Source organism: Rhinatrema bivittatum, chromosome 17 (assembly GCF_901001135.1).
Source record: "Rhinatrema bivittatum chromosome 17, aRhiBiv1.1, whole genome shotgun sequence".
NCBI lineage: Eukaryota > Metazoa > Chordata > Amphibia > Gymnophiona > Rhinatrematidae > Rhinatrema > Rhinatrema bivittatum.
In genome coordinates this window covers 43,425,980-43,449,581 of record NC_042631.1, presented here as the reverse complement: position 1 = coordinate 43,449,581, position 23,602 = coordinate 43,425,980, and the positions used below count along the sequence as shown (strand labels likewise).

General features: G+C 40.8%; 1 protein-coding gene across 1 annotated transcript in view; it reads right to left on the bottom strand.

Moving 5' to 3' along the window:
* The window catches only part of LOC115079493 (kielin/chordin-like protein), a 189,244-nt gene that overhangs the window by 153,766 nt on the left and 11,876 nt on the right, over positions 1–23,602 (bottom strand). The window contains exons 3-13 of the mRNA XM_029583118.1: positions 23,515–23,555; positions 18,498–18,672; positions 16,774–16,875; positions 15,602–15,706; positions 11,923–11,963; positions 9,732–9,900; positions 5,760–5,864; positions 4,036–4,076; positions 3,620–3,788; positions 1,610–1,624; positions 346–447 (exon numbers count right to left, since the gene is read on the bottom strand). Coding sequence (XP_029438978.1) covers positions 346–447; positions 1,610–1,624; positions 3,620–3,788; positions 4,036–4,076; positions 5,760–5,864; positions 9,732–9,900; positions 11,923–11,963; positions 15,602–15,706; positions 16,774–16,875; positions 18,498–18,672; positions 23,515–23,555 — 1,065 coding nt within the window. The remainder of the gene's footprint in view (positions 1–345; positions 448–1,609; positions 1,625–3,619; positions 3,789–4,035; positions 4,077–5,759; positions 5,865–9,731; positions 9,901–11,922; positions 11,964–15,601; positions 15,707–16,773; positions 16,876–18,497; positions 18,673–23,514; positions 23,556–23,602) is intronic.

Below are 23,602 nucleotides of genomic sequence, written 5' to 3'. Positions count from 1 at the left end.
GGCGGGCAAAAAAAATAAAACCCTGAGAAGTAGGAAAAGTTGGGAATGAAGTCTAGGTGAGACCTTTGATGCCCAGGCAGACTTCACAGTTTATTTCATCCTAGAAAGCTTCAATATTGCCTTTGTGCCCCAAAATAGCCCCATGCCAATCACCATGTATATCATATTTTTGCAGATGACTGCATTCTATGAGTATGGAAGGGTAAAGATATTTATGTCCCATCAAGAGAAAATAAGTTAAAATGCATATGTATTGAAGATTGCCAGGAAATGGTGGACACAATAAGCACCTCTACTGGAAAGCAGCAGAAGGTCTTATGTACAGTAGAAAACCAGGATACTTACCACAGGACAAGGTGGGGCAACATTCATTCTCAGAAACAGTTTCCACAATATTTTCTCCTTGATTACATGTAGTGATGTCGCTGCACTGTGTCATATCACACTCTAATAAGAAAAACGTAGGTTAATGTTGAGTTACTGAGCCTTCCCAGAAACCAATTATTCCCTTAGCAAGTATCATATGAGTCTCTGGCAGCTGAGAAAGTCTCAGCCAGCACACTCTGGGACTGTCTCAATATAGCACTTGTTGCTGCATATAGAACAAAACACACCTAGACAGGTTAGGAGTAGGACAGCTGGACTGCAGATAAACGGGCCAATTTTAAAAGGCCGGCGCGTGTAACCCCCGTTATGAGCCGAAGTGATGGCCTGTCTGAAAAGGGCGGGCTGGGGGGTGTGGTCTGGGAGGGGAAGGCAGACTGGGACAGTGCCATTAGATGCTGTCCCGGGGAAACACGCACTGGCAGCCAACCAGCACGCGGAAGATATTTCTGCTCCAAAGGAGCAGTAAGTACTAAAATAAAAAATTAGGGGCTAAGTAGGGCTAGATTAGGGATCGGGGAGGAGAAGGGAAGAGGGAGGAAGGATAGGGTTAGGGAAGTTCCCTCCCAATACGCTCCTTAATTGGAGTGGACTGGGAGGGAACTGGGAAAGGCCTACCTGTGTTGCCGCGCGTATTTCTAAAAATCCCTCCCCCGGTGCGTGTGTGACAGACACCTGCCCGCACATGCGCACTCGGAAATCGTATTTTAAAAACATTCATGCGTTGCCATGCGCATGTTATAAAATCGGTGCATCCATGTGAGCGCACCAGGAACCACCTGCACGTGGACCCGTGCGTGCACCCTTTAAAATCCACCCCAAAGTGTACACCATCAGAGGCACAAGACATGTTCCAAGAGCAGGCAGGCTTTTAAGCAATCTGCATATCAACTGGAATGATTGAACTTGGGACTCTAGATTGGTCATGGGGGTGTGCCCTGAGGTTTTGTTTCTATGCGTCCAATAAATCACAGCAGTTAGCTGACTTGCAAACTCAGGGAAAAAAACATGCAGAGGGAGTCTATATTTCAAAACTATCCATGGTACAGCATATGCATGCGATCATGGAAGCACAAACATTAATATTAGTATTTTATATACTGTGCATGTATTTATTTCTGCTCTGAAAGTACGCGAATGTGTTTCAGTATGCACAAATATTTCCAAGACAAGAAAATGCATGCTTTATCTATTCATATTTATCTATTCAATAAACATATCTTACCTGCAAAATGTGACTCTGTGTGAATAAACACCTTGAATTAAATGTCTAGGCAGGCATTATATGTGGATATCATTTTGAAAACACTTACTTGCATATGTACTTAGAACATAAGAAAAAGCCATACTGGGTCAGACCAAGGGTCCATCAAGCCCAGCATCCTGTTTCCAACAGTGGCCAATCCAGGCCATAAGAACCTGGCAAGTACCCAAAATCTAAGTCTTTCCATGTTACCGTTGCTATTAATAGCAGTGGCTATTTTCTAAGTCAACTTAATTAATAGCAGGTAATGGACTTCTCCTCCAAGAACTTATCCATTCTTTTTTTAAACACAACTATACTAACTGCACTAACCACATCCTCTGGCAACAAATTCCAGAGTTTAATTGTGCGTTGAGTAAAAAAGAACTTTCTCTGATTAGTTTTAAATGTGCCACATTCTAACTTCATGGAGTGCCCCCTAGTCTTTCTATTATCTGAAAGAGTAAATAACCGATTCACATCTACCCGTTCTAGACCTCTCATGATTTTAAACACCTCTATCATATCCCCCCTCAGCCATCTCTTCTCCAAGCTGAAAAGCCCTAACCTCTTTAGTCTTTCCTCATAGGGGAGCTGTTCCATTCCCCTTATCATTTTGGTAGCCCTTCTACATACCTTCTCCATCGCAATTATATCTTTTTTGAGATGTGGCGACCAGAATTGTACACAGTATTCAAGGTGCGGTCTCACCACAGAGCGATACAGAGGCATTATGACATTTTCCATTTTATTCACCATTCCCTTTCTAATAATTCTCAACATTCTGTTTGCTTTTTTGACTGCTGCAGCACACTGAACTGACGATTTCAATGTGTTATCCACTATGATGCCTAGATCTCATGGGTTGTAGCACCTAATACGGAACCTAACATTGTGTAACTATAGCATGGGTTATTTTTCCCTATATGCATCACCTTGCACTTATCTACATTAAATTTCATCTGCCATTTGGATGCCCAATTTTCCAGTCTCACAAGGTCTTCCTGCAATTTATCACAATCTGCTTGTGATTTAACTACTCTGAACAATTTTGTGTCATCTGCAAATTTGATTATCTCACTCGTCTTATTTCTTTCCAGATCATTTATAAATATATTGAAAAGTAAGGGTCCCAATACAGATCCATGAGGCACTCCACTGTCCACTCCCTTCCACTGAGAAAATTGTCCATTTAATCCTACTTTCTGTTTCCTGTCTTTTAGCCAGTTTGTAATCCACAAAGGACATCGCCACCTAGAAAACTCTCATGAGGAACTTTTTCAAATGCTTTCTGAAAATCCAAGTACACTACATCTACCAGTTCACCTTTATCCACTTGTTTATTAACTCCTTCAAAAAAGTGAAGCAGATTTGTGAGGCAAGACTTGCCTTGGGTAAGGCCATGCTGACTTTGTTCCATTAAACCTTGGTTACTTGATATCACCAGTTCACCTAGACTCTCTAGCACTTCCCCCCAGAACCCTCACCTTATCACCCACATTTCCTACCCAAAAGCTGGAGACAGACAAGTCTTATTTCACTTCCATGAGTCAAATAGCGGGAATAAAACTATACAAATAAGTTCAGTAATGTGTATGTGGATCTCTTACTACCACGTGGAATTTTGATCCTGCCCCAGAATTGCCCTTTTGTCCCCCAGTAAAATGTATGGTGAAACCAAAAATACTCGCATACTCTCAACATTTTAAAAATATAAACATACTTAGGCACTTATACGCTGTTTTTTCACATGAAACCCCTTTGAAAATTTAAATCCAAATCCTGCAAGTCAGTTTGCTTGCACAGTTTTAGATAGTGCAAGCTTTAATGCATAAAAAATGCAGAGACATACATCTGGAATGCAGAGTCAAGAGAGCAGATGAAGCGATGAGATACTGATGCAAACTGATCCTCTTAAGCAAGGTCAAAAGCCAGAGGTACACTATGGTCCATGGGGCTAGGTATTCATTATCAGATCTTATTGCAACTTACCACACACAGTTTCAAAGCAGCATGCATCGCTTGCACTTTGTATGGTTCTGGACACCGCTCCTTTTTGTGTACATCCAGCAACGGGTGAGTTACACGAATGAGGTACCATAGTCACTGATTGATTACTGCAGCTGTAGATACCGCAGTCTGTTTCCCATGTTGCTCCAGGCTGTGGACATTCACATAAATGAATCACGAGAAAAGTAAAAAAGAAAAAGAAAATGTATAGCATAGCATGAAGGGGGAAGGTTTCAATCACCAATGTGAGGTCTTTCCTAAAGATTTGCAACTATATTTTGATACTTATTATTTCACTGTTACTTTGTCCATGGCCCCTATCTCTTTGTCCCTTACCTCTTGCTAGTGCTGAAGTAAAGCAGAACTGAAAGCAGGTTTCTGAGTTGATGGGCACTTACCGAATACTCTTGTCCGTTGGATACACACACATTCTTGGGTTCTGTGATTAAGGAAAGAGAGGGCAAGGATTGAATTGGGGAAACATACTGGGGTCAATCTTCAGGCTGCTCACATGGATACAGTGTGCGCTAAAAGCTCTTTGCAAGCCAATCCCCCTGCCAACTAAACTTGTGTGTTCAACTTTTAAAAATGCCCACCCAGGCCTGTCCCCATTTCCTTATGCCTGCGCGCATGTTATAAAATCAGGCGTCCATGTGCGTGCAACCTTTTAATGTGCAGGTTTAGTTGATGGGAGGAAGGGATGTCAAATGGTACAGTAAAAACATATATACATGTAGAGAAAAATCACCATCTCTTATAAATTCATGCAACATGCTAATTTCTAAAGCACACAATGAATTTCCCCTCGTGCATTCAAAATCATTTACATCCCAAAAATATTTTGAGTTTATAGATAGGAATTCTGTGTGTGTTTCAGAAATGTACTGCATTCTGTACATAGCATTTCTGGTGAAGTAGTCATATTTGTTATATTCCTGGGTAGTGTTTTTTGATGTTCAGTTGGGATTGATATTTTTGCTTCTGTTTATAAGTTTGCACGGTGCTTTTTGTACAGTCTACTTAGTTGCAAACACTAGTGATATGCATACATTTTGAAAGAAAAATGAAAAATGCAACAAAACAAGCTGATTCTATCCGTCATAGCAAAATGAAATGAAAAATTAAAAAATTACCAATGACATTTTTTTATTTTCATTTTGTTTTCTGTTTTGTGTGCACAGTTTACAAACCGTGTGTATAAAATGTGAATAGTGTGTACAAAATATGCGCGTTATTTGATATTATACACACACAAATGGCAAATGAAAAGAAGCAAAATAAAATGATAAAAATAAGCAAAACAAAACAACACCCCCAAAAGAAAACGAACCAAAAAAGTCAGCACGCACAGCCCTAGCAAATTCTGCTGTAGCTTTTAATGCATGTGCTTTAGGGAATTGGCAAAGAGAAATGAATGACCTATGTCATTTTCTTTGGAAATTAGCAGGTGAAGAGTGTGCACGTTAAAAGTGTCCACATGCTTTACACCCACTGCTTCTGTGGGTGGCAGAAGGTGAGCAGAAGAGGGCGCATGCATTGACAAATTTAATGTGCATAAGGTGTATTCCTCTCCTCACCTAACCAGGCTCATAGAGAAATTGGAATTAGATAAACCAAACAGGTAAACATTTTCCATAAAAATAATCTTCCTCTGGAGAACTATATAATAACAGGGCAGAAAGACTGACAGGGCTGAAGGTCTAACTGCCGAATATATTGGAAACCATTAAAAACAATTACATTGGTTAACCTGGAAAGCTATATAAAAGCAAATGCCTTATTTTCAACTGGATTCTGAAGGCACAGGAGGATAATCCACTTTGTATATTTTACTGGACTTTGGGGAATACAAATGCATGAAATAATAAGTGACTTGACCAAGGTCATATAAACAGTTTGTGTTAAAACTATTTAGCACACATTAAAATGGAAAAAGTAAAGGAAACATTTCATTTGTTTTTTCATTCTGAAATTGCACCAAACACAAACAACAAATGTCATTGTCGTTTTTGTGTCATTTTCAAACAAAAGCAAATCCCTAGTAAATATTGATGTGGAAAATAGCACATTCCACCAAAGGTTACTACATTCGAAGCAGCGGAAGGAAACAGCCAGGCCTTACCGCAGGAGAAAACAGGACAGCACTCGCCCTCGGGAGTCGTTTGACTTGGCTGGTATCCTATCCCACATGTCTTACTCGTAACGCTGCAGCTTGATATATCACATGCTAAAGAGACAACAAAGATGGAGCTGGTTAGGCTGAAAGAAAATCAGAGGAACATCACATTTAAATTTCTTGTACCTGCCTAAGAGTTATCGCTCCATGGTAATTTAGAGAAAGACAGATAATTCACAGTGCATCTTCACTAAGCTGCTCCAAGATTTTTCTAAGTTTTGTTATTATGACAATAGATACTATCAGTAAGTTCCCTTATTGTATAAGAGATTTCATCTGACTCTTATCTTACTGCTTCTAGAAAAGTTTTGGTTGTTCCATCATTTAAATAGATCAGATTATCAGTAATATAAGAATGGTTGTTTGGTGCTGAAGGTTCCAGCTTGTGGAACTCTTTGCTAGAAGAAATTATCAATTTTAAGGTTGTGGAAATTGTTCAAATCCTCTTTATTCCAGCAGGAATTTGACATTACTTAGGAGTTTGGTGCAGTGTGGATCATTGGGCATCTATAGGTAGAGCTGTAGGAGCTAAATATAATTGTTTTAATATTTTGCTGTGCTATACAGTCATTTGATGTGTTCTATAATATTTTGTGTTTTATTATTTTATGGTTTTATACTATAATATTTTATTTTCTCCAGTTTGTGTTTTGTATATGAATTTGAAATGTGCATTTTTATTCTTGATGATATTATTTGTTTTATATTTGATGGTTTTGATGCTTTTATATTATTTATGTTATAGAAATATGTATTGATATTTAATTGCTAGCAGCTTAGAAAGGTTGATAGTGCAGATTAGAAATTTTATAAATAAATAAATACTGGGCATTAGGATTAGAAACAGAAGTTGAATATTTCTATGTGCTTCAGTAATATGAGATGATAAAAGACCAGAGCAATGGCATATGATCCTGACTCCTGTCCCTTCTCTTTGAAAAAAAACTGCTAGTGCTGGTCTGACTGGGAAATAAGGCAAATATTGAATGCCTTTCTATGATCAGGTATTCTGCCAGAAGTACTGAAAAGGGCAATGGTGTGGCCAATACTGAAAAATCCAGAGCTAGATCCTGAGGTTAAGGATCATTTTTAGACTGGTATCAAATATACCTTTTCTGGAAAATGTGATAAAGAAGATGGCACAGCAGTTGTTACATTTTCTGGAAGGATTTTAGTAGCTGGACAAATTTCAATCCAGATGCTGGCCAAATGTTCCTGGATAACTTTAATCCTATTCTGAGGCACATCCAGACTTAGCCGAATAGCTGAATATTTGGAGTTAGCCCCGAATGCCTCTAATTTATACAGATCAGTTTTATATAGTTAAAGGGGCTGGATATTCAAACCTTGGGATTCGCACGACTAACTCAAAAGTAATTCAGAAAAACCCGTTTGAATGTTGACCTTTAAGGGCTTCGAGGAAATAGCCTCAGAATAATAAACTAGTTACTCTGGGAAATCTGAGATATTATGGAAAAAGAAGAGAGAACCAGACCCAGACTTCCAAATAGTAATTCATGATTTTGTTATTGCTTTAAAGTTATCGATTCAGAATCTGGGAGCCAGATTTGACTTAGGGCTTATATTGAAAGCAAAAATTTCCTTAGTGAAATGTTTTGGTTATTTGTTCATGAAATGTTAACTACATCCCTACCTGTCCCTAAATAATTTGACAATTATAACCCTTGTGTTAATTTATCGGAGTCGATATTCAGCTGCTGAGCAGCTAGATAAGTTAGTCGGCTACACCTATCTGGCTAGCTTAACCGGGATATTCAACAGCGTGGCAGTGCTGCTAAATATACCCTATCTTATAGTTAGCCAGATAGATATATCCTGCTAACGTTAGACCAGCCCTATGGCACAGCCACAGTTAGTTGAGTAGGCTAACCGACTAACACCGAATATCACAGTTAGCTGGTTAACCTAACTGGCTTACTCCGCTCTTCCTGCCTCTGACTTAACATGCTATATTCTAGTTGGATAACTCGTTAACTAGCTAGAATGTAGCTAAAGTCTTTTAATATAGTGTTTTTGCTATTTAGATCAATAATTTTTCAGTTATCTATCTAAATGACTTCTGAATATTGGCCACACGAAGGTTGGATTTTTGTAACTTGATGTATATGGAGTTGCCTGAAACTGATCTACAAAGACTACAATTATGGCAGTGATTTGAGTTAAAGCGATCATGTCTTCCCTACTATCAAAAGCCTTTACTGGCTTCCAGTTGAAGCCCATTATAAATTTAAAATGCTCACATTGGTATTTAAAGATCTAAAGGGGGAAGGTCATGATTATTTACAGGAAACGCTATGAAATTATATCTTAACATGCCCTCTGCATTTGCCACAAGATAATTTGTTGATACTTTCTACCTGAATTTTATTATTGGTAAAGGATATCTGCAGGGATGGTGGTGGTCGGGGTGGGATTTATTTAGTATGTGTTGTATTTATTGGGGAATCGTATGTTTAACATTTACATTGTGTTAGGAGTTTGTTGTTTTTTTTTGTAAATCACAGTAAACCATTAAGTAACAGCATTTGCTAAATGTAAATAATGACTCAATATCTCTTAGTAAAACAAACGTTGTGCGGTGGTGATGTGCTATGCGGGATTTATCAGGCGCCTAAAGCAAAGAACAATGCACTCCCTGCACTGGTTGAGAGGTTTTATTCCGGCATTTAGGATGTCCTTCTGCAATCTCTCTGCACCCTCAGGAGCAGTCATGTAGCGGTAGGGAAGAGAAAAAGAGAGACTGAGGAGGAATTGCAAAGGAGAGGAGGACAAACAAGGTTACAGGAGATGGAGGGAGAGTTAAAGAAATGAAGGGACAGATGACTCGGAGGGGTGGGGAGAAGAGACAGATATAAGCGAGAAGAAACTGCTCTGCTCCTCTTCCCTTTTATTCTGTTTGACTGAATTCCCTCTCCTCTGCTTACCTCCTAAAGGTCTCTTAATCTTGCCAGTGTTTCATTGCCAGACCTAAACGATCTACAGTGCATAACTGCGCGAGGATTTTATTTTGTGCCTCTGATTAATTTTTCCTGCTTTTGGGAAACTTCTTCGTACATTTCTTTGTCATGTTTAATCTTATGCCGCCCTGCAAGCCGCTGAGGAGTGGTACATCTTAGGAAGACCTCTACAGTGGTTTGGGATGGCGAATTCTGAGGAAAAAGGAGTGAGGAGGATAAGGAGGGCTCAGGCTGCCAGGCGGAAGGCCTAGCTCCTTGGCATGGCTGTGCAAGGCAGCTAGCTCTGGCTATTTATGGCCTCTGTTAACAGCTCCGTTCTCAGATGTGAAAACAGCACCCTCCTCCAGGATATGTTAGGGGGCTTATCAGGAAGGAGGAAGGATGAAGTCACCCCAGTTCAAGAAATAGGGCTGGGAGTCTTCTGCTCTAAGGAAGTCCTTTTCTTATTGCTGAGCAAGGTTCAGATTGCTATCAGGGAATTTAAAGACAATGTAATCCACTGTGTATGTACGAAGTGCATCTTATGCTGAAACTGACAATAAAAAGGATCAATTCGGATGAACTCAGAAGTTGGAGCCTCCTCTATCTATAACAATTTGCTCCTGGAGGTCCAGATTTACAATCTCTGGGAGGAGCATAACATTTATGTCAGTGTGCCAGGCTTTGAACCAGCCTAGAAGGACAAGAAACCCAAGAATTTCTGAGATATGTATCCTGTAATTATTCCATACTATTAGCCACCTAAGATTTACCTCACCGTTTTCAGATCTAGGTAGAAAGAACTCTAAACTGCTCAGAAGCGACTGGCTACTCTTTCTATAATTCTGGCTCGCGGTATATTTACAGCACAAAACATGCAACATCCTTCAGGCAGAAACTGAGAGAGCCCTGCAGGGCGCTACATGTGAAACACCGCTGCACGGTTGCAAAGGCAGCTTACCACACACGGTGTTGGAGCAGCACGGATCCGATGGGTCTGGCACAGTTACGGACACCTGCCCTTCCTGCGTGCATGTGACCGACTGGGCGCCACAGGGGTGAGGTACAATTACCAGTGACTGATTCGTGTAGGAGTAATCCAGGCAATTGTTGGTCCATGTCGCTCCAGGCTGGGAAAGTTAATATGAGTCAGATGAGACAATGGAAGATGTTCTTAAGTACAGCTGCTAGTGCCAAGAGACCAGTGTCCTGCAATCAGGTTGTTGGGACTTAACACCTTCCAAGGAATCTATTCTGATAATGCTGCAGTTGTCAGCTTGATGCACTCATACAGAGACCTCAGGTGCTCTTAGCTTTTCATCGTGCTGTTAAGAGCGCCTCTCACTGGTTCACACATGACTGCAGATCAGGTGCATTGCTGCCCAGCTGCTGCAATTTTGTGAGATGCTTTCATTATGGGCTTTCAATTTTGCACAATTCTGTGGCCTCCATATATTCCTGCCTGAGATTTGGTCTATACACAGGGTTGACACAGTCAGAATGAATAGCTGCCATAAAGATCAAGGGTCAGATTTCAGCTTCAGGCCACAAAGGTGCGCTAAAAGCTAAGCCTCAAGTCAGTTTGCCTGCACAGTTTTGAAATCATATATCTTTTGGTGGCGGGTTTAATTTCCTGCAACTTCAGGATGGAAAAGAAAGTCCCCAGGAAATATTGCACAAGCAGAGCCTATCCTAAAAAGTGCCCGAGGACTTTGGCCTGAAATTCCAATTTGATGAATTGCACTGAAGAATTTCTGCATGCTTTGTTGGCTTGTGAAAGTGTTTCCCTTTTAGAAGATGCAGGCAAAAAACCCTTTGACAGGAACTTTGCAAGTTTTTCTTTTTTACCCAGAGATTTCCAATTAGAGGTGAGAGGAGGCAAACTGAGGGCAATATATATATATATATATATAGGAGGTGAACATTCAAAACACCCTGAAATGGCCAACTTATCTGGCTAAAGTTCGCTGTATTTCAGCAGGAGAAACAGCCCACTGAATATCCCTGAAAAAAGTTATCCCGCTATCTTTAGCTGGATAACGTCAAATCTAACCGGCTATTCTTGAATATCACTGATTAGGTTTCAGGTTATGTGGCTAAAGGCAGCTCGAATTTATAGCTGGTTAAGTGGTGATGCAGTTAAAATGGCATGCAGGTCTAGTGGCCCGATTCCCCAACCCCACACAATATCACAAAAAAGCGACCCTGCCGGGTTGAGTCACCCCACCACCAAATTCCTCCTAGTATACTTTAAAAATAATACAGCCACAGGTCCCCTCGTCAGCCTTTCTCCTTCCCCCACACCCTTCCTGTTGGCGGAGGAATGCTGGATACGTCCGAGATCCTGGTGCCAGAAAGGGATTTTGAAAGGGACCTGCTTGGTGGGAGTGATAGAGTTGAGTATGGGTGTGGGGGGGAAAGGAGGGACAGAGATGACGGAGCATTGATTCTAATTTTGGTAAACTGGGGAGGAGGAGGAAGAAGGAGAAGAGAGGTTGGGGGAAGGCCAGAGTGGACCCATAACTGTTATATTATTTTTAATGAGTACTTGGAGGGGCCGGGCGAGGTTGGGGAGAAGGCCCCATTTTTGTGACATTGGGTTATGGGCAGGGAATTGAGCTGCTAGGCCCATGCATCCCATTATGTTGTGACAGTACTGCCACTTAACCAGCTGGATTCTTTTCAGTATATTCTTGTGAATATAGCTGATTAAGTCTAAAGTTCTCAGGAAACACATTCCCAGATAACTTTCGACCCAATCCTGGGGCTGGCTTGAGTTAGCCAAAAAACTCATTCGGCTAATTTCTAATTCCTTAGCTGGAAACTCATCCCCACCCTGGAAATGCTCCCAAAATGCTCATCATTTATTTGGCTAATTTTTAGCTGGATAATGATTTATCCTGCTAAACGTTATCCCAGTATGTGATGGCAATATTGAAAAGTCAACATTTAGCCAGATAACTTATGAGTTATCTGACAAAAATGCCTAAATACCTTTGAATATGGGATGTACACACACACACACACACACACATACAGTATGGAATAATAATGATAAATATACTCATACCACATTTGTAATCACCTGCAATGGAGAATTGACAAGACAGAAACATGAATATCAATATATGCCAGTCACTAATTAATCTTACCGGATATGATGTTCCATTGTTCACATATAGGTTCATTGGTTCTGTGTAGTTTGAAAAAGAAAAGACCTTGAAATGTATCATGGTAAATGGTTATCATGGAACTAGGTTATCAAAGGCAGGTGTAAGTATGCCAGAGAGCTGGTAGTCTTTTGAATGGCTTTTTGTAAGCAATTCAAAACACTAAGGGTCTGGTGTCGTGTATGCTGAATAAAATATGAATAAAACAGGGATCAGGTGCAAAGTTTAATTTCCTTGTAGCCCATCTACAAGTGATAGCAAGAAGGCGTTCACATTTACTGGCATGATGTCTCATCCACTAGGACACATCGAAAGTAATTGTCAAAGACAGAAAAGTCTGTGGCTATCTTTCACACTCAGACTTTCCACAAATTTTCAACGAGAAAGCTCGCTTTGGAAAGTCTGAGACTGTGCATGCTACATAATTACACCTGTTCCTAGCATGCTGGAAATTGTGAATTTGTGCACGTACATTTTAAAATGAAAAGTACTTATGCACATCTGACCTCTGCCCTTCTGGTACACCTCTTTTTATGTGCCAAAAGAAAATGGAATTGTGCGCACACTTTTGCATGCACAGACTGGCACTTTTTCGAATAATCCAATTACACGCACACAACCATGCATTATGCACGGAATTGGCTTTGAAAATCTGGTCCATCAGGCATACACCAACTGTTGACTTTGATTTTTATACATTAACTGCAAAGAGGTCGATATTCAAATAGGTTTATCCGGGTAAGTCTAGGAGTTAGCCGGACAAATCCTGAATTTTAAATTTCCTGCCCTGCTTAGCTGGATACAAAAGAGGGAGATAGCAGGTGGTATTCAAGAGGAGTAGCTTAAATCAGCTAGCCCTGATTGTCAGTAGGGATGTGCAACCCCCAATTTTGTTCCAGTTCAATTTTTTTGTTTTGGATGTTTTTTCTGTTAATTTAATGTATTTTTTTTTCAGTTTGATTCATGTGCCAAACAAAAAAAAAAATATTAAACACAAAACAACCTGCAAAACACAAATTAAAAAAAAGAACCACTTAAAAACCCCCCAAAAAACCTAAAAGGGTTTCTGGCAGCCCTGTCTGGGCCTCCCCAGTCTTTTCTGATTGCCTACACATGGCCTTAAAAATGAATCCAGCCCAGTTAGGGCCTGCCTGGAGACTGCCCGGGGCCATCACTTCAACACCATCCTTCAGGCAGGCGGCACCATTTTTAAAGCGCATGAGTGGGCGTTGTTCCTTCTCTTTTTCACTGAGGATCTGGGGAGGGATCTCCCTAGCCCCAGGACCTTTATATGGGAGTGGGGTAATGGCCGGGCCAGGCCATGGGCCAGCCTGGGGATGACTCCAGGCAAGATCAGCCAAGCCATATTAGATTTATGGGCTGGCATAGGGGTTGAAGGGACCCAGGGAGGTCCACCTGAGGCCTGTTTTTGTTTTTTGGGTTTTTTTTTCAAAATGCTACAAATATGAAAATACCCAAACATTTTCAAGTATTTTCATAGGAGTCTATTTTGGGTTTGTTTCATTTGGAACAAATTGAAAATGGCCTCATTTGTTGCATTTTGTGCATTCATTTGAAGTGAATGCACATCCCTAAAATTCAATAATGGCTGGGTAAAAGTCGGATAACAATAAAAACCTAGCATGCAGGGCAGGTGCCAATCCCCTCCCCAGTCCCTTACCTTAAAACAGGTGTTGGCCAAATCCCCACCCCCTCCCCACAGCTGAATACTAAGTGCAAAAGAGCTGACATTAATTTGTTCTCCTCACTCCGGGGGAAAACACCAATGTTTGGTGCCTTTATTTTAACCGGCCAAAGCAGGAAGTTACCTTAACTTTAGCCAGTTAAAGTTACTTCGTTCTGATTGGTCCCTCCATTGTCAGTGAATGGACCAATCATTGGTCTTTTACCCAGAGTAATGTGAAGAAATTAATACTAATTTAGTGGGAGCCACCAGCTCTATAGCACTTAGTATTCAGCGCAGGGGGCCACGTTTGGGCATTCAGGGAGTGGCGTGTGGAGAGAGAGTGGGACTGGGGATTTGGGAAGATGGGCTCCATACATAATTTTATTTTTACATTTAATTGGCTATATTCTTTTGCCAAACAACTCTCCCCAGAAGATACCTCAGGAGTCCAAACTGGATATACTAGCTGCACATATTAACTCCACAACCTTAAACTAGCATAGCAAATCTGGTCCATCAGCATATTCACTTAATTTTAAATCATCTCTGCCGTGTTATGAAGCACAGTATCAGTCACTATGCCTTCTGGTGAGCCTTGGTGGTGCCGTAGATTTGCCAAGGGCTGTCAAGACACCCTGCTGCCACTTTATTGCTTTGAAAGAAGCTAGAGGTGGTGGCCGTGGCAGCTCCACCATCAATGACAGCTCATCAGAACATTAAAGTGGCTGATATTGTAGGCTCTCTTGGAAAACATTTGACTGAAAGTATATTGGGTCAATATTCAGAGTGTTTGCCCGGCTAAGTTTAGGATATAGTCGGAAAAACAGGTGGGCTATAAAAATTCCTGCACGCCAAACACTTCCAGATTATCTGCTGGTTAAAACTTAGCCAGACAACCCAGAGGCATTCCCAGAGTGTTCTGGAGCTAAGCCACCTATTTACTAAGCCATATCTTTTTCCCCATAGGGCTGCTACCATTAAACCAGCAGCCCCAGGCACCCTCCAGAGAGCTGCCTGACCACCAGAGAAGGGTCTGCAGGGTTTGGGTGGCCCAGGGGGGGAGATGAGGTCTGAGGGAGTGGTGGTGGGGGATAATCCCGTGCTCACCTGGGTGATGGGTTTGGGACTGGGGAAAAAAATCTTTTTTCCCCTTTTCTTACATTTCGATCATCTCAGGCAGTGGCAGGGGTGGTGGTAGAGATGGGAGGAGGGGGGAGGGTCAGGAAGGGGTGGAATGCGGGCTCCATGGGCCCTTCAAGGAAATATCCTGGGAACATCGAGACATCCAGTAGCGACCCGGGAAAAGAAAGCTGCTCCTTTTCACACGTACCTAACTTTGGAGCAATACTGCGGCTTGCCAATTTCACCGCCCGCTGAGATATTTGATTAGCAATTGTATGAGCTGTCGCTATGTGTCTGCATGCAGATCAGCTATTGCGAATTCCCGTGTTGTGCCAGATTTTTAAGTTTGCAGACAATGTGCGGAATTTGAAATTCTGCACTTTCTGTGCAGTAAGACATTAACTATGCAGTAAGCGCTGTTTGCAGTGCAGTAAAGCCTTACTGTAGCTTAGTAAATAAGCCCCTAAATCAGTCAGATATTTGGCATTATCCAACTATATTAGTCAGCAAACTAGGGCTCTCTACAAACAGTCCTAAAGTTAGCCGAATAAAGTTATCCATCTCACTTAGAGATAGCTAGACGTATTCAGCGGTGTGCATGCACTGCTGAATATCCTGGCCAAGTTAACCAGGTGACCCTATCCACTTAAAAGAGAACACATTATTTTAGCAGGATCCTTGCGACTTTTAAATGACACTGAAGTTCATGCTTTTGTTTGTCATTATTTTAACCTGGCCCGTCTAGACCAGAACAGGACTCCTCTTTCCTCCTATAGGCAGAAAAGGTCATTGAGAATGGATAATTAATTTAGTGGACATCTGTGCACACAGAAACAAAGACGCTGTACTGACCACAGGAGACAACAGGACAGCAGCTGCCGTCTGGGATCGTCGTCACTAAGTTGAAGCCTGGGTTACATGTTGTTGTAGTAGGACTGCAGGCATTTGAGTCGCACACTAAAAAGAGAGCAAAGAAACAATCCTTGAGATAACAGGGCCCATGCTTCCTTCAGGTGCCATATTCAGACGCTTGTAAACACTATTAGATATGACTATTTTGCCACATTTGCTAAACCAAAATATTGGGCTTTGCAGGCGAATTGCCAAACGGTTAATGCTGCAATGTAGTGTGCTCAATGAGCTTGTCCTCGAAAGCTTCTGGCTCACTAAATCTGTTAGTCCATAAAGTTGCATTGGTCTTTGTGTCATTTTATGAGCCTGGATGTTGAGGACAGGGGCTGAGGCATGACAGGAAGCAGCGGGTTGATGGCTATTTATCGTAAGGGAATGACAGGAGGGGCATGTCGCTGATCACTTTTAGGTACATGCACTGTGCAGCAGCTTTTCTGGCGTGCTGATAATGCAAAAGTGTTGGCAGTACAAAGTCATTCCTTATGTTTGACTCCAGTGGAGCTCATTACAGATTATTTGGGTTTCTTGTGGGTTGATGCTGGCATTGCAGCTTTTCTGTACAATATTCCTAAGAGCAAAAGTTGTTTATTAAAAATGTTTTCAAAGCCCTAAAGTGTTTTGCCTAAGAACCTTTTATGAAATACCTAGAACATTTAAGAAAGAAATCCACTCCTTATCCCTGGGATAAGCAGCACGGAATCTATCTACCCCTTGGGATCCTGCCAGGTACTTGTGTCCTGGATTGGCCACTGTTGGAAACAGGATACTGGGCTTGATGGACCTTTGGTCTGACTTAGTACGGCAAGTCTTATGTTCTTATTTTTTATGTTCTAGAGGTTCTGTGGAGCCTATAATTTATTGACATTCTCCCATCTCCGAATGCAAATGACCGAGGTTCATAATGAGTAAGTCGGCATGTTATTTGGGTAAAATTTCCTGGCTAACTCTAATCAGATATTCAGAGGAACTTACTGAATAAGTGTTTCACTGAAAATGCTAAAAGTTAGCCAGACAAGCTCAGCTTTTTTCAGAATATTAAGTCCAATAAACCTACAGAGAATAATATTCAGGTACTGTCCTCTGGTTCAGATGAGTGGGAACAGAAGACTTACCACAGGTTACACTAGGGCAACAGACACCTTCAGGGATATCTTCCACTGATTTATAGCCAGAAGGACATGTCGGTGGGGTGCTACAAGATCTTATATCACAGACTGAAAAGAGAATAAGATTGAGTTAGCTGGACCCTGTACTTGTATCAGTACTTGTCAGGAGTTTCTTTGACTTGCTAAAGATCGGGTTCCATAGGACCTACCACATGATCTTGATGACATGAGCACGGCATTCAGAGAAATAAGACAGCAGGACTGAAATTAGCAGTTATGGTTTTTTTCTACATTCCTGCATCCATGAAGTATAAACATTTTTTTAATACAATAACAAAGTGATGCTGAAATTCAAGGAGATATAAGACAAGCACAGAGGATCCTCAATGGTCAGAAAGCAAGGGTGACGCTGGAAAATCAGGCTTCTAGGGCAGACTAGATGGGCCTAGAGGTTTTTTTTTATCTTCTGTTACTTTCTGTGTTTCTAAGAGATCTACTGTTGCAGTGAAGGAATCTTCTACTAAAGTGAATAAAACCCTTTGGGATCCTGCCAGGTACTTGTGACTTGGTTGGCCACTATTGGAGACAGGGTACTGGGCTTGATGGACCTTTGGTCTGTCCCAGTAGGGCATGTTCTTATGTTCTTATGAACTACTTGTGCACCTCACAGTAACTTTCAGTACAAACAACAGATGATTATGTTATTCATTCCTTACAGCATATCTCTATTATGTTTTAGACTGACATTAGGATAAAACTCTTTGTTCCTATTACCAAGAATTTCCTGATAGATTGAATGCTCCTCCTCAAAATATAAAATAAACTCGATCTTGAAAAAGCTGTTTCTGTCTGCCTTCCATTCTACTGCATTAGCACAAACGTTAGTGCCAGCTAGTAGAACAGTATTGTGTGGCTATTCTGGCTATTATTAAAACTGGTAGGATATGGTTATAAACTTTAGGATAGGCATTAGTCTATCAAGCTTATTACAAGAACCCCCATGCTCAATTGCTGGCATGCAAAACATTAATACAGAATACTTTAATCTCAGTGCTGGGGCAGTCTGTGGAAAATATGCCCCAGACTCAGGGGCAGTCTATAGACATTACACCTCAGTTTTAAGAGAGCCCTATGCTGGGCTGGGGCAGGCCGTCGGCGTCAACAGTACCCACCCCCCAGGCTCGGAGCAGAGATGTCTTTGCTCTGCTGGGTATGTTATGCCTCAGGTTTTTACTCATTCAGAAGTGATATCTGTAGTTCACTCATCTGAGCAGGAAGAAGGACATTTTCAAACATCCCGCATAAGTTACATGCATTTTCAAAATGGATATGTTCACTATATAACTTAACCAACCAAATCTACCCTGCAAAGGTTATACCTGGTATTTGGTGAGCACAAAATTTCTTGAATATTTATGCATAATCAAGCCCTGCTCCACCTCCAGGAATGCTCTACTCAGGCCAGGTAAACTTCATGTGAACTTGGACACATGCATGTAAGTGCTCTCACCTGTTATGCAAGCAATTTTGTGAAAGGCCTCTTTTGTTTTACACATGACACCCGATGTGTATTTGAGTTTCTTAAATTTGTTGATAATCTTAATTGACTTCAGAATTACAGTGAGATAAGAACTGCAGGATATACTACAGGGAACACAGTGTCCCATTGTTACTCCAAGTTTGCATACCCTTAGTGCTACAACTAGGAGAACTTTACGATGCAAGCTTACCACATACAGTCTTTTTACAGCACGGATCATTTGGGAGTTGCTGGGCTACGGAAACCTCTCCTTCTTGACACTGGGCTGGAGGAAATGTTGTACAAGGGTGAGGTGCAGGAATGATTTCCAATGAGTCTGCATCGCAGTGGTAGTCCACACAATTGTTTTGCCAAGTCTGCCCAGCCTGTGAGAGTCGAGAAAACAATCCCATGAGCATAATTAAATAATAGATGGCATCCTTGTGAACAATGATAGCATTATAGAGGCTTTTATACCAAGATCCAACCTAAGGCTGTTGGACAGGGCAGAATGAGAAAAGGAGGGAAATGAGCAATCCACTCATACAGAGTTCTCTTACTTATACAGCACAGTGAGTTGCCCCTTTGGACTCGGATGCAGTTTGGAGCAGGTCCAAATCCTGAGGGCCCACCCCCCGCCTATACCCCTGCAGCTGGTAAATTTTGTGAAGCTGAAATAGCAGCTCGGCATCGGTCAACAGATTCAACAAGCAAAGTGGTGGCAAGGGAAGAATTTGATTTAAAGTTTTTCCTGCTCCGCAGCTGGCAGTAAATGTGTGGGAATACTCGTAGCACTTCATCCACATTTAGCACATCACGGAATGGAAACGAACACCATGGCATGAGATTTCTCCTGACAGGCTGAGCCAGTCCTGGTTTTGCCCCATTGCATCCATTTTGTCTAAGAAAAAGCAGGACAACAAGTCAATAAAGTAATGGGGCAAAAGCAGAACTGGCTCAGTCTCTCGGGATTCACTTGGGTCAAGTGATAAACTGAGCCCTGGCATTAGGAACATGCAGGGGTCCATATTCAATGGCATTTAGCCAGATAACTTACATATTATCCTAAATGCTGACTTCTGAATATTTTAGGCACATAGTTCACTAAAGTTTAGTCAGATAACTCATTATCTAGCAAACATTTACCTGGATAATGTAGGGGCATTCGAGGGCATTCTTGGGTGGAGTTAAGTTAGCTGGATAAGTTACCCATCTAATTCTGGTTGTGCCACACAGCCGTCCTAAAGTTAGTCAACTAAACTTATCCAGCTAACGGGATTGCTTTGGCTTGGTTTCATTCAAACTTAGATGCACGAAAGCAAAAAGTATGCCTTGGTGAAGATCATTCAGATTGGTTTAATGTTTCCTGTGGGGTTCCTCGAGGATCTGTGCTTGCAGCAGCCTTGTCTAATGTTTACTTAAGGCCTTTGTGTTCCTTATTTGAAGTGGATGGTATCAAATTTAGAATGTATGCTGATCACCTTCAGCTATTTTCCTCACTGAAGGGGAATATTAAGGCAGTGTTATCTCAGATTTCTAGGAACATAAAATAAAATAAAATAAAGCAAATAAAATGTTAGGAATTATTAGGAAGGGAATGGTTAATAAAACGGAAAATGTCATAATGCCTCTATATCGCTCCATGGTGAGACCACACCTTGAATACTGTGTACAATTCTGGTCGCCGTATCTCAAAAAAGATATAGTTGCAATGGAGAAGGTACAGAGAAGGGCAACCAAAATGATAAAGGGGATGGAACAGCTCCCCTATGAGGAAAGGCTGAAGAGGTTAGGGCTGTTCAGCTTGGAGAAGAGACGGCTGAGGGGGGATATCATAGAGGTCTTTAAGATCATGAGAGGTCTTGAACGAGTAGATGTGACTCGGTTATTTACACTTTCGAATAATAGAAGGACTAGGGGGCATTCCATGAAGTTAGCAAGTAGCACATTTAAGACTAATCGGAGAAAATTCTTTTTCACTCAACGCACAATAAATCTCTGGAATTTGTTGCCAGAGGATGTGGTTAGTGCAGTTAGTGTAGCTGGGTTCAAAAAAGGTTTGGATAAGTTCTTGGAAGAGAAGTCCATTAACTGCTATTAATCAAGTTTACTTAGGGAATAGTCACTGCTATTAATTGCATCAGTAGCATGGGATCTTCTAGGTGTTTGGGTAATTGCCAGGTTCTTGTGGCCTGGTTTGGCCTCTGTTGGAAACAGGATGCTGGGCTTGATGGACCCTTGGTCTGACCCAGCATGGCAATTTCTTATGTTCTTATGTTCTTAACATGGAATTGATTAATAACTGGATGAGAGAAAATTGTTTTATTCTGAATCTACAGAAGACTGAAGCTGTAATTGGGTGGCTAAAAACAATATTAGTTTGCCCCTATTATGTGAATCAGAGTGCAATTTAAGAGAGCTGTCCGTAATTTAGTTTCATTTTTGATAGTAAACTTATCGTCAAGGAGCATATTTTTTAAAAAACAGGTTATTTTTAACTTAAACTGTTAGTTCATTTAAAGTATATTCTAGATACAAATTATTTTCGATCCGTGATCCAGGCCTTTGTCCTGTCTACAGTTGTCTGTTATAATTCTCTTTTGGTGGGACTTCCTACTGTCTCACTGAAAGCTCTACAGTATTACAAAATTCTGCTGCTAGACTTGTGATGGGGGGACAACGATGGGATCATGTCACCCCCTTGTTTCAGAAGCTTTATTAGCTCCCTGTTAAATATTGGATCAAATTTAAGATTTTACTTTTCATATACAAAGTTTTAAAACTGGATGGTCCTTCTTATCTAGCTGATCTTTTGAATGCCTATGTTCCTAGTCGTACATTGCGATCAGCTGATAAAAATTTACTAGTAATTCCCACAGTCAAGACAGCACGATTGCAGGAAACATGACCCAGATCTTTTTCAGTGAATGGGCCTGGTTTCTGGCATTCTTTGCCCGTAACTTTATGAGCTATTAATGACATTGGGAGCTTTAGGAAACAATTAAAACAATTAAAAACTTATCTGTGTCTACACGCTTTTGCATTATAATGTTGTGAATAGGAGTTAAGAATTTGTTTGTTTTATTGTTCTATTGTATATGTTAATGATGTATGTGATTGCATTTTTTTTTATTGTTCTGAACTATTTTTATTGTTCTGAACTATTTTTATGTAATCCACTTAGCACGATCCATTGTTATAAGTGGAATAAAAACATTTTAAAATAAATAAATAAGATAGTCGGATATATTCAGTGGTGTGGCTGCACTGACTTTTCTGACTAGACAGTGACTGAAAATGGACCCCATAATCTGATCATAATAATATTGGATTTCAATTTCCCTGTCTCCTGACAGTTCCCAGTGTGTACTCCTTTTCTTAGATAAAAATCAAATTCAAACTATGGAGCACGAACAAGTGATCTTTCTGACCTCAGATTATTAGACAGTAAGTGGCTGAGTTCTGATCAGGAAATACTTCTAAAGCTATTTTCCTGCTGCACACTCTGAGGTCAGTATTCAAGAGGCCGGTGGGTGGGAAAGCAACCTGGACAAAGTTCCCAGATAACTTTCCCTGGATATTCAGTGGAACTCAGCCAGATAAGTCTGTGCTGAATGTACCTAGATAAACGTATCCAGGAAACTCCAGGGCAAATATGTTTCTCACCAGACTTATCTGTCTAAATTTAGCCAGCTAGTGTTAAATATCAGCGTTCACCCGCCAAAATGTAACCACATCAACATTTCTTTTCACCTGGCTTACATTTCTGTGGGAAATGAGTTACATTTAGCTGGACAGGACAGGGAAAATATTGAAATCTTGGGTTTTGTCAGGGTAACTCAATTCGTTACCCAGACAAAACTCTTTCAATATTGACTTCACTGAGTATATTAACTGAGTTTTACCCACCAAACTGAAAGGTATTTTGTGAAAGTCATGACACAATCTCACAGAAGTGACATCGCAAAAGGGCCCTATTAGTGAGCAGCAGAGCAAATCACAATATGTTAAACCAGCAGCTTTACGACTAAAGTTCTGTTTTTACGAAAGTTTCACCAGGGATAGAGAAAGGGAGAAATCACTGTGCAAACAAAGCTCATTGTGCTCACCAGAAAGTGACATGATTGTTTTTGTCACTTGTGCACATGTTCTGATTTAAACTAGGATTTATGGATATGTTTGTGCTTGGGAACTCTAATTAGATTCAGATAACTTTATTGGAATGACAATTTTACATGTGTTGCCAAAGTAATATACATAATGATTAAAATAAAGAGGAAGAAAAGAAAAAATTTACAAAATAACAGTGGAGTAAATCTAATCATATTCAGAATTAGCAAATAAGAAAAAGTAAGCTCTGTAAACTGTAGAAAAAAGGTAAAAGCTATTATATGCAGGAATATATATTTATGGGCTGGAACTGAGGCACTTGGAGAAGATTTTGATCTAGTCACCTCTCTATGCAGACATGTGGCCTCTCTGAAAACCAGCTCAGTTTAGTCTTTCAATTTCTAGGCAGTTCCAAAGGTGTGGCTGGTTCAGAGGGAGTAACCTAAGTGGCTGGTGCTAATTTTCAGCACTGGCTGCAGGTTATCCCTGTGCACAGAGATAGCTGCCTACATTTAGCCAGCTAGATTTAGGGAATTTTTAGTCATGACCTAGCTAGCTAGGTTGTGGATGAAACGTCACCTAAATCTATCCATCTGGGCCTCACTGGAGGCTTTACTAGATGTGGCAGAAATTTGAATGAAATGGACGAATTATTGAAAAGTTATAGTGGTGGGGTGAGGGTGCTATTTACAGGAGGGGACAGATATACAGACATAATAATTTCATAAGGCTAATTTCCCTGTTGGAAATGGTATGCTGAGTTATAGTTTTCATAAAGACATTCTGTGAAAACTTTTGGGGGCTTGAACGTCACCTGAACTCATTTTCTGTCAGCTCGGGGACAACAGTCTCCTGCCATTTTGTGTGGTTTCCAAGAATTTGAAAGAGACTGCCGTGGACAGCCACGTGATAACGGCTGAAGACTTTAACACAGAAAAAAATTGACGGGCACAGAGGGCATCGGCACGCGGCTTGTATGTTACTGTGGCCTTATTAAAGCAGCTGCAATCTCACAGGTTATTTCTATCAGTCTCATATTATTACATCTTACAAAAGAGGAGCAGCAGGTGAGTAAAAACAAAAACTATTGTTTATAGGGTACACCTTCATTATCCTACCTGGTATTCTTGATCATTTGTTGTGCACACAAACTTTGGTACTGTGAGAGAAAACACAAAAAAAAGCCATAAACAGAGAGAAGATAAT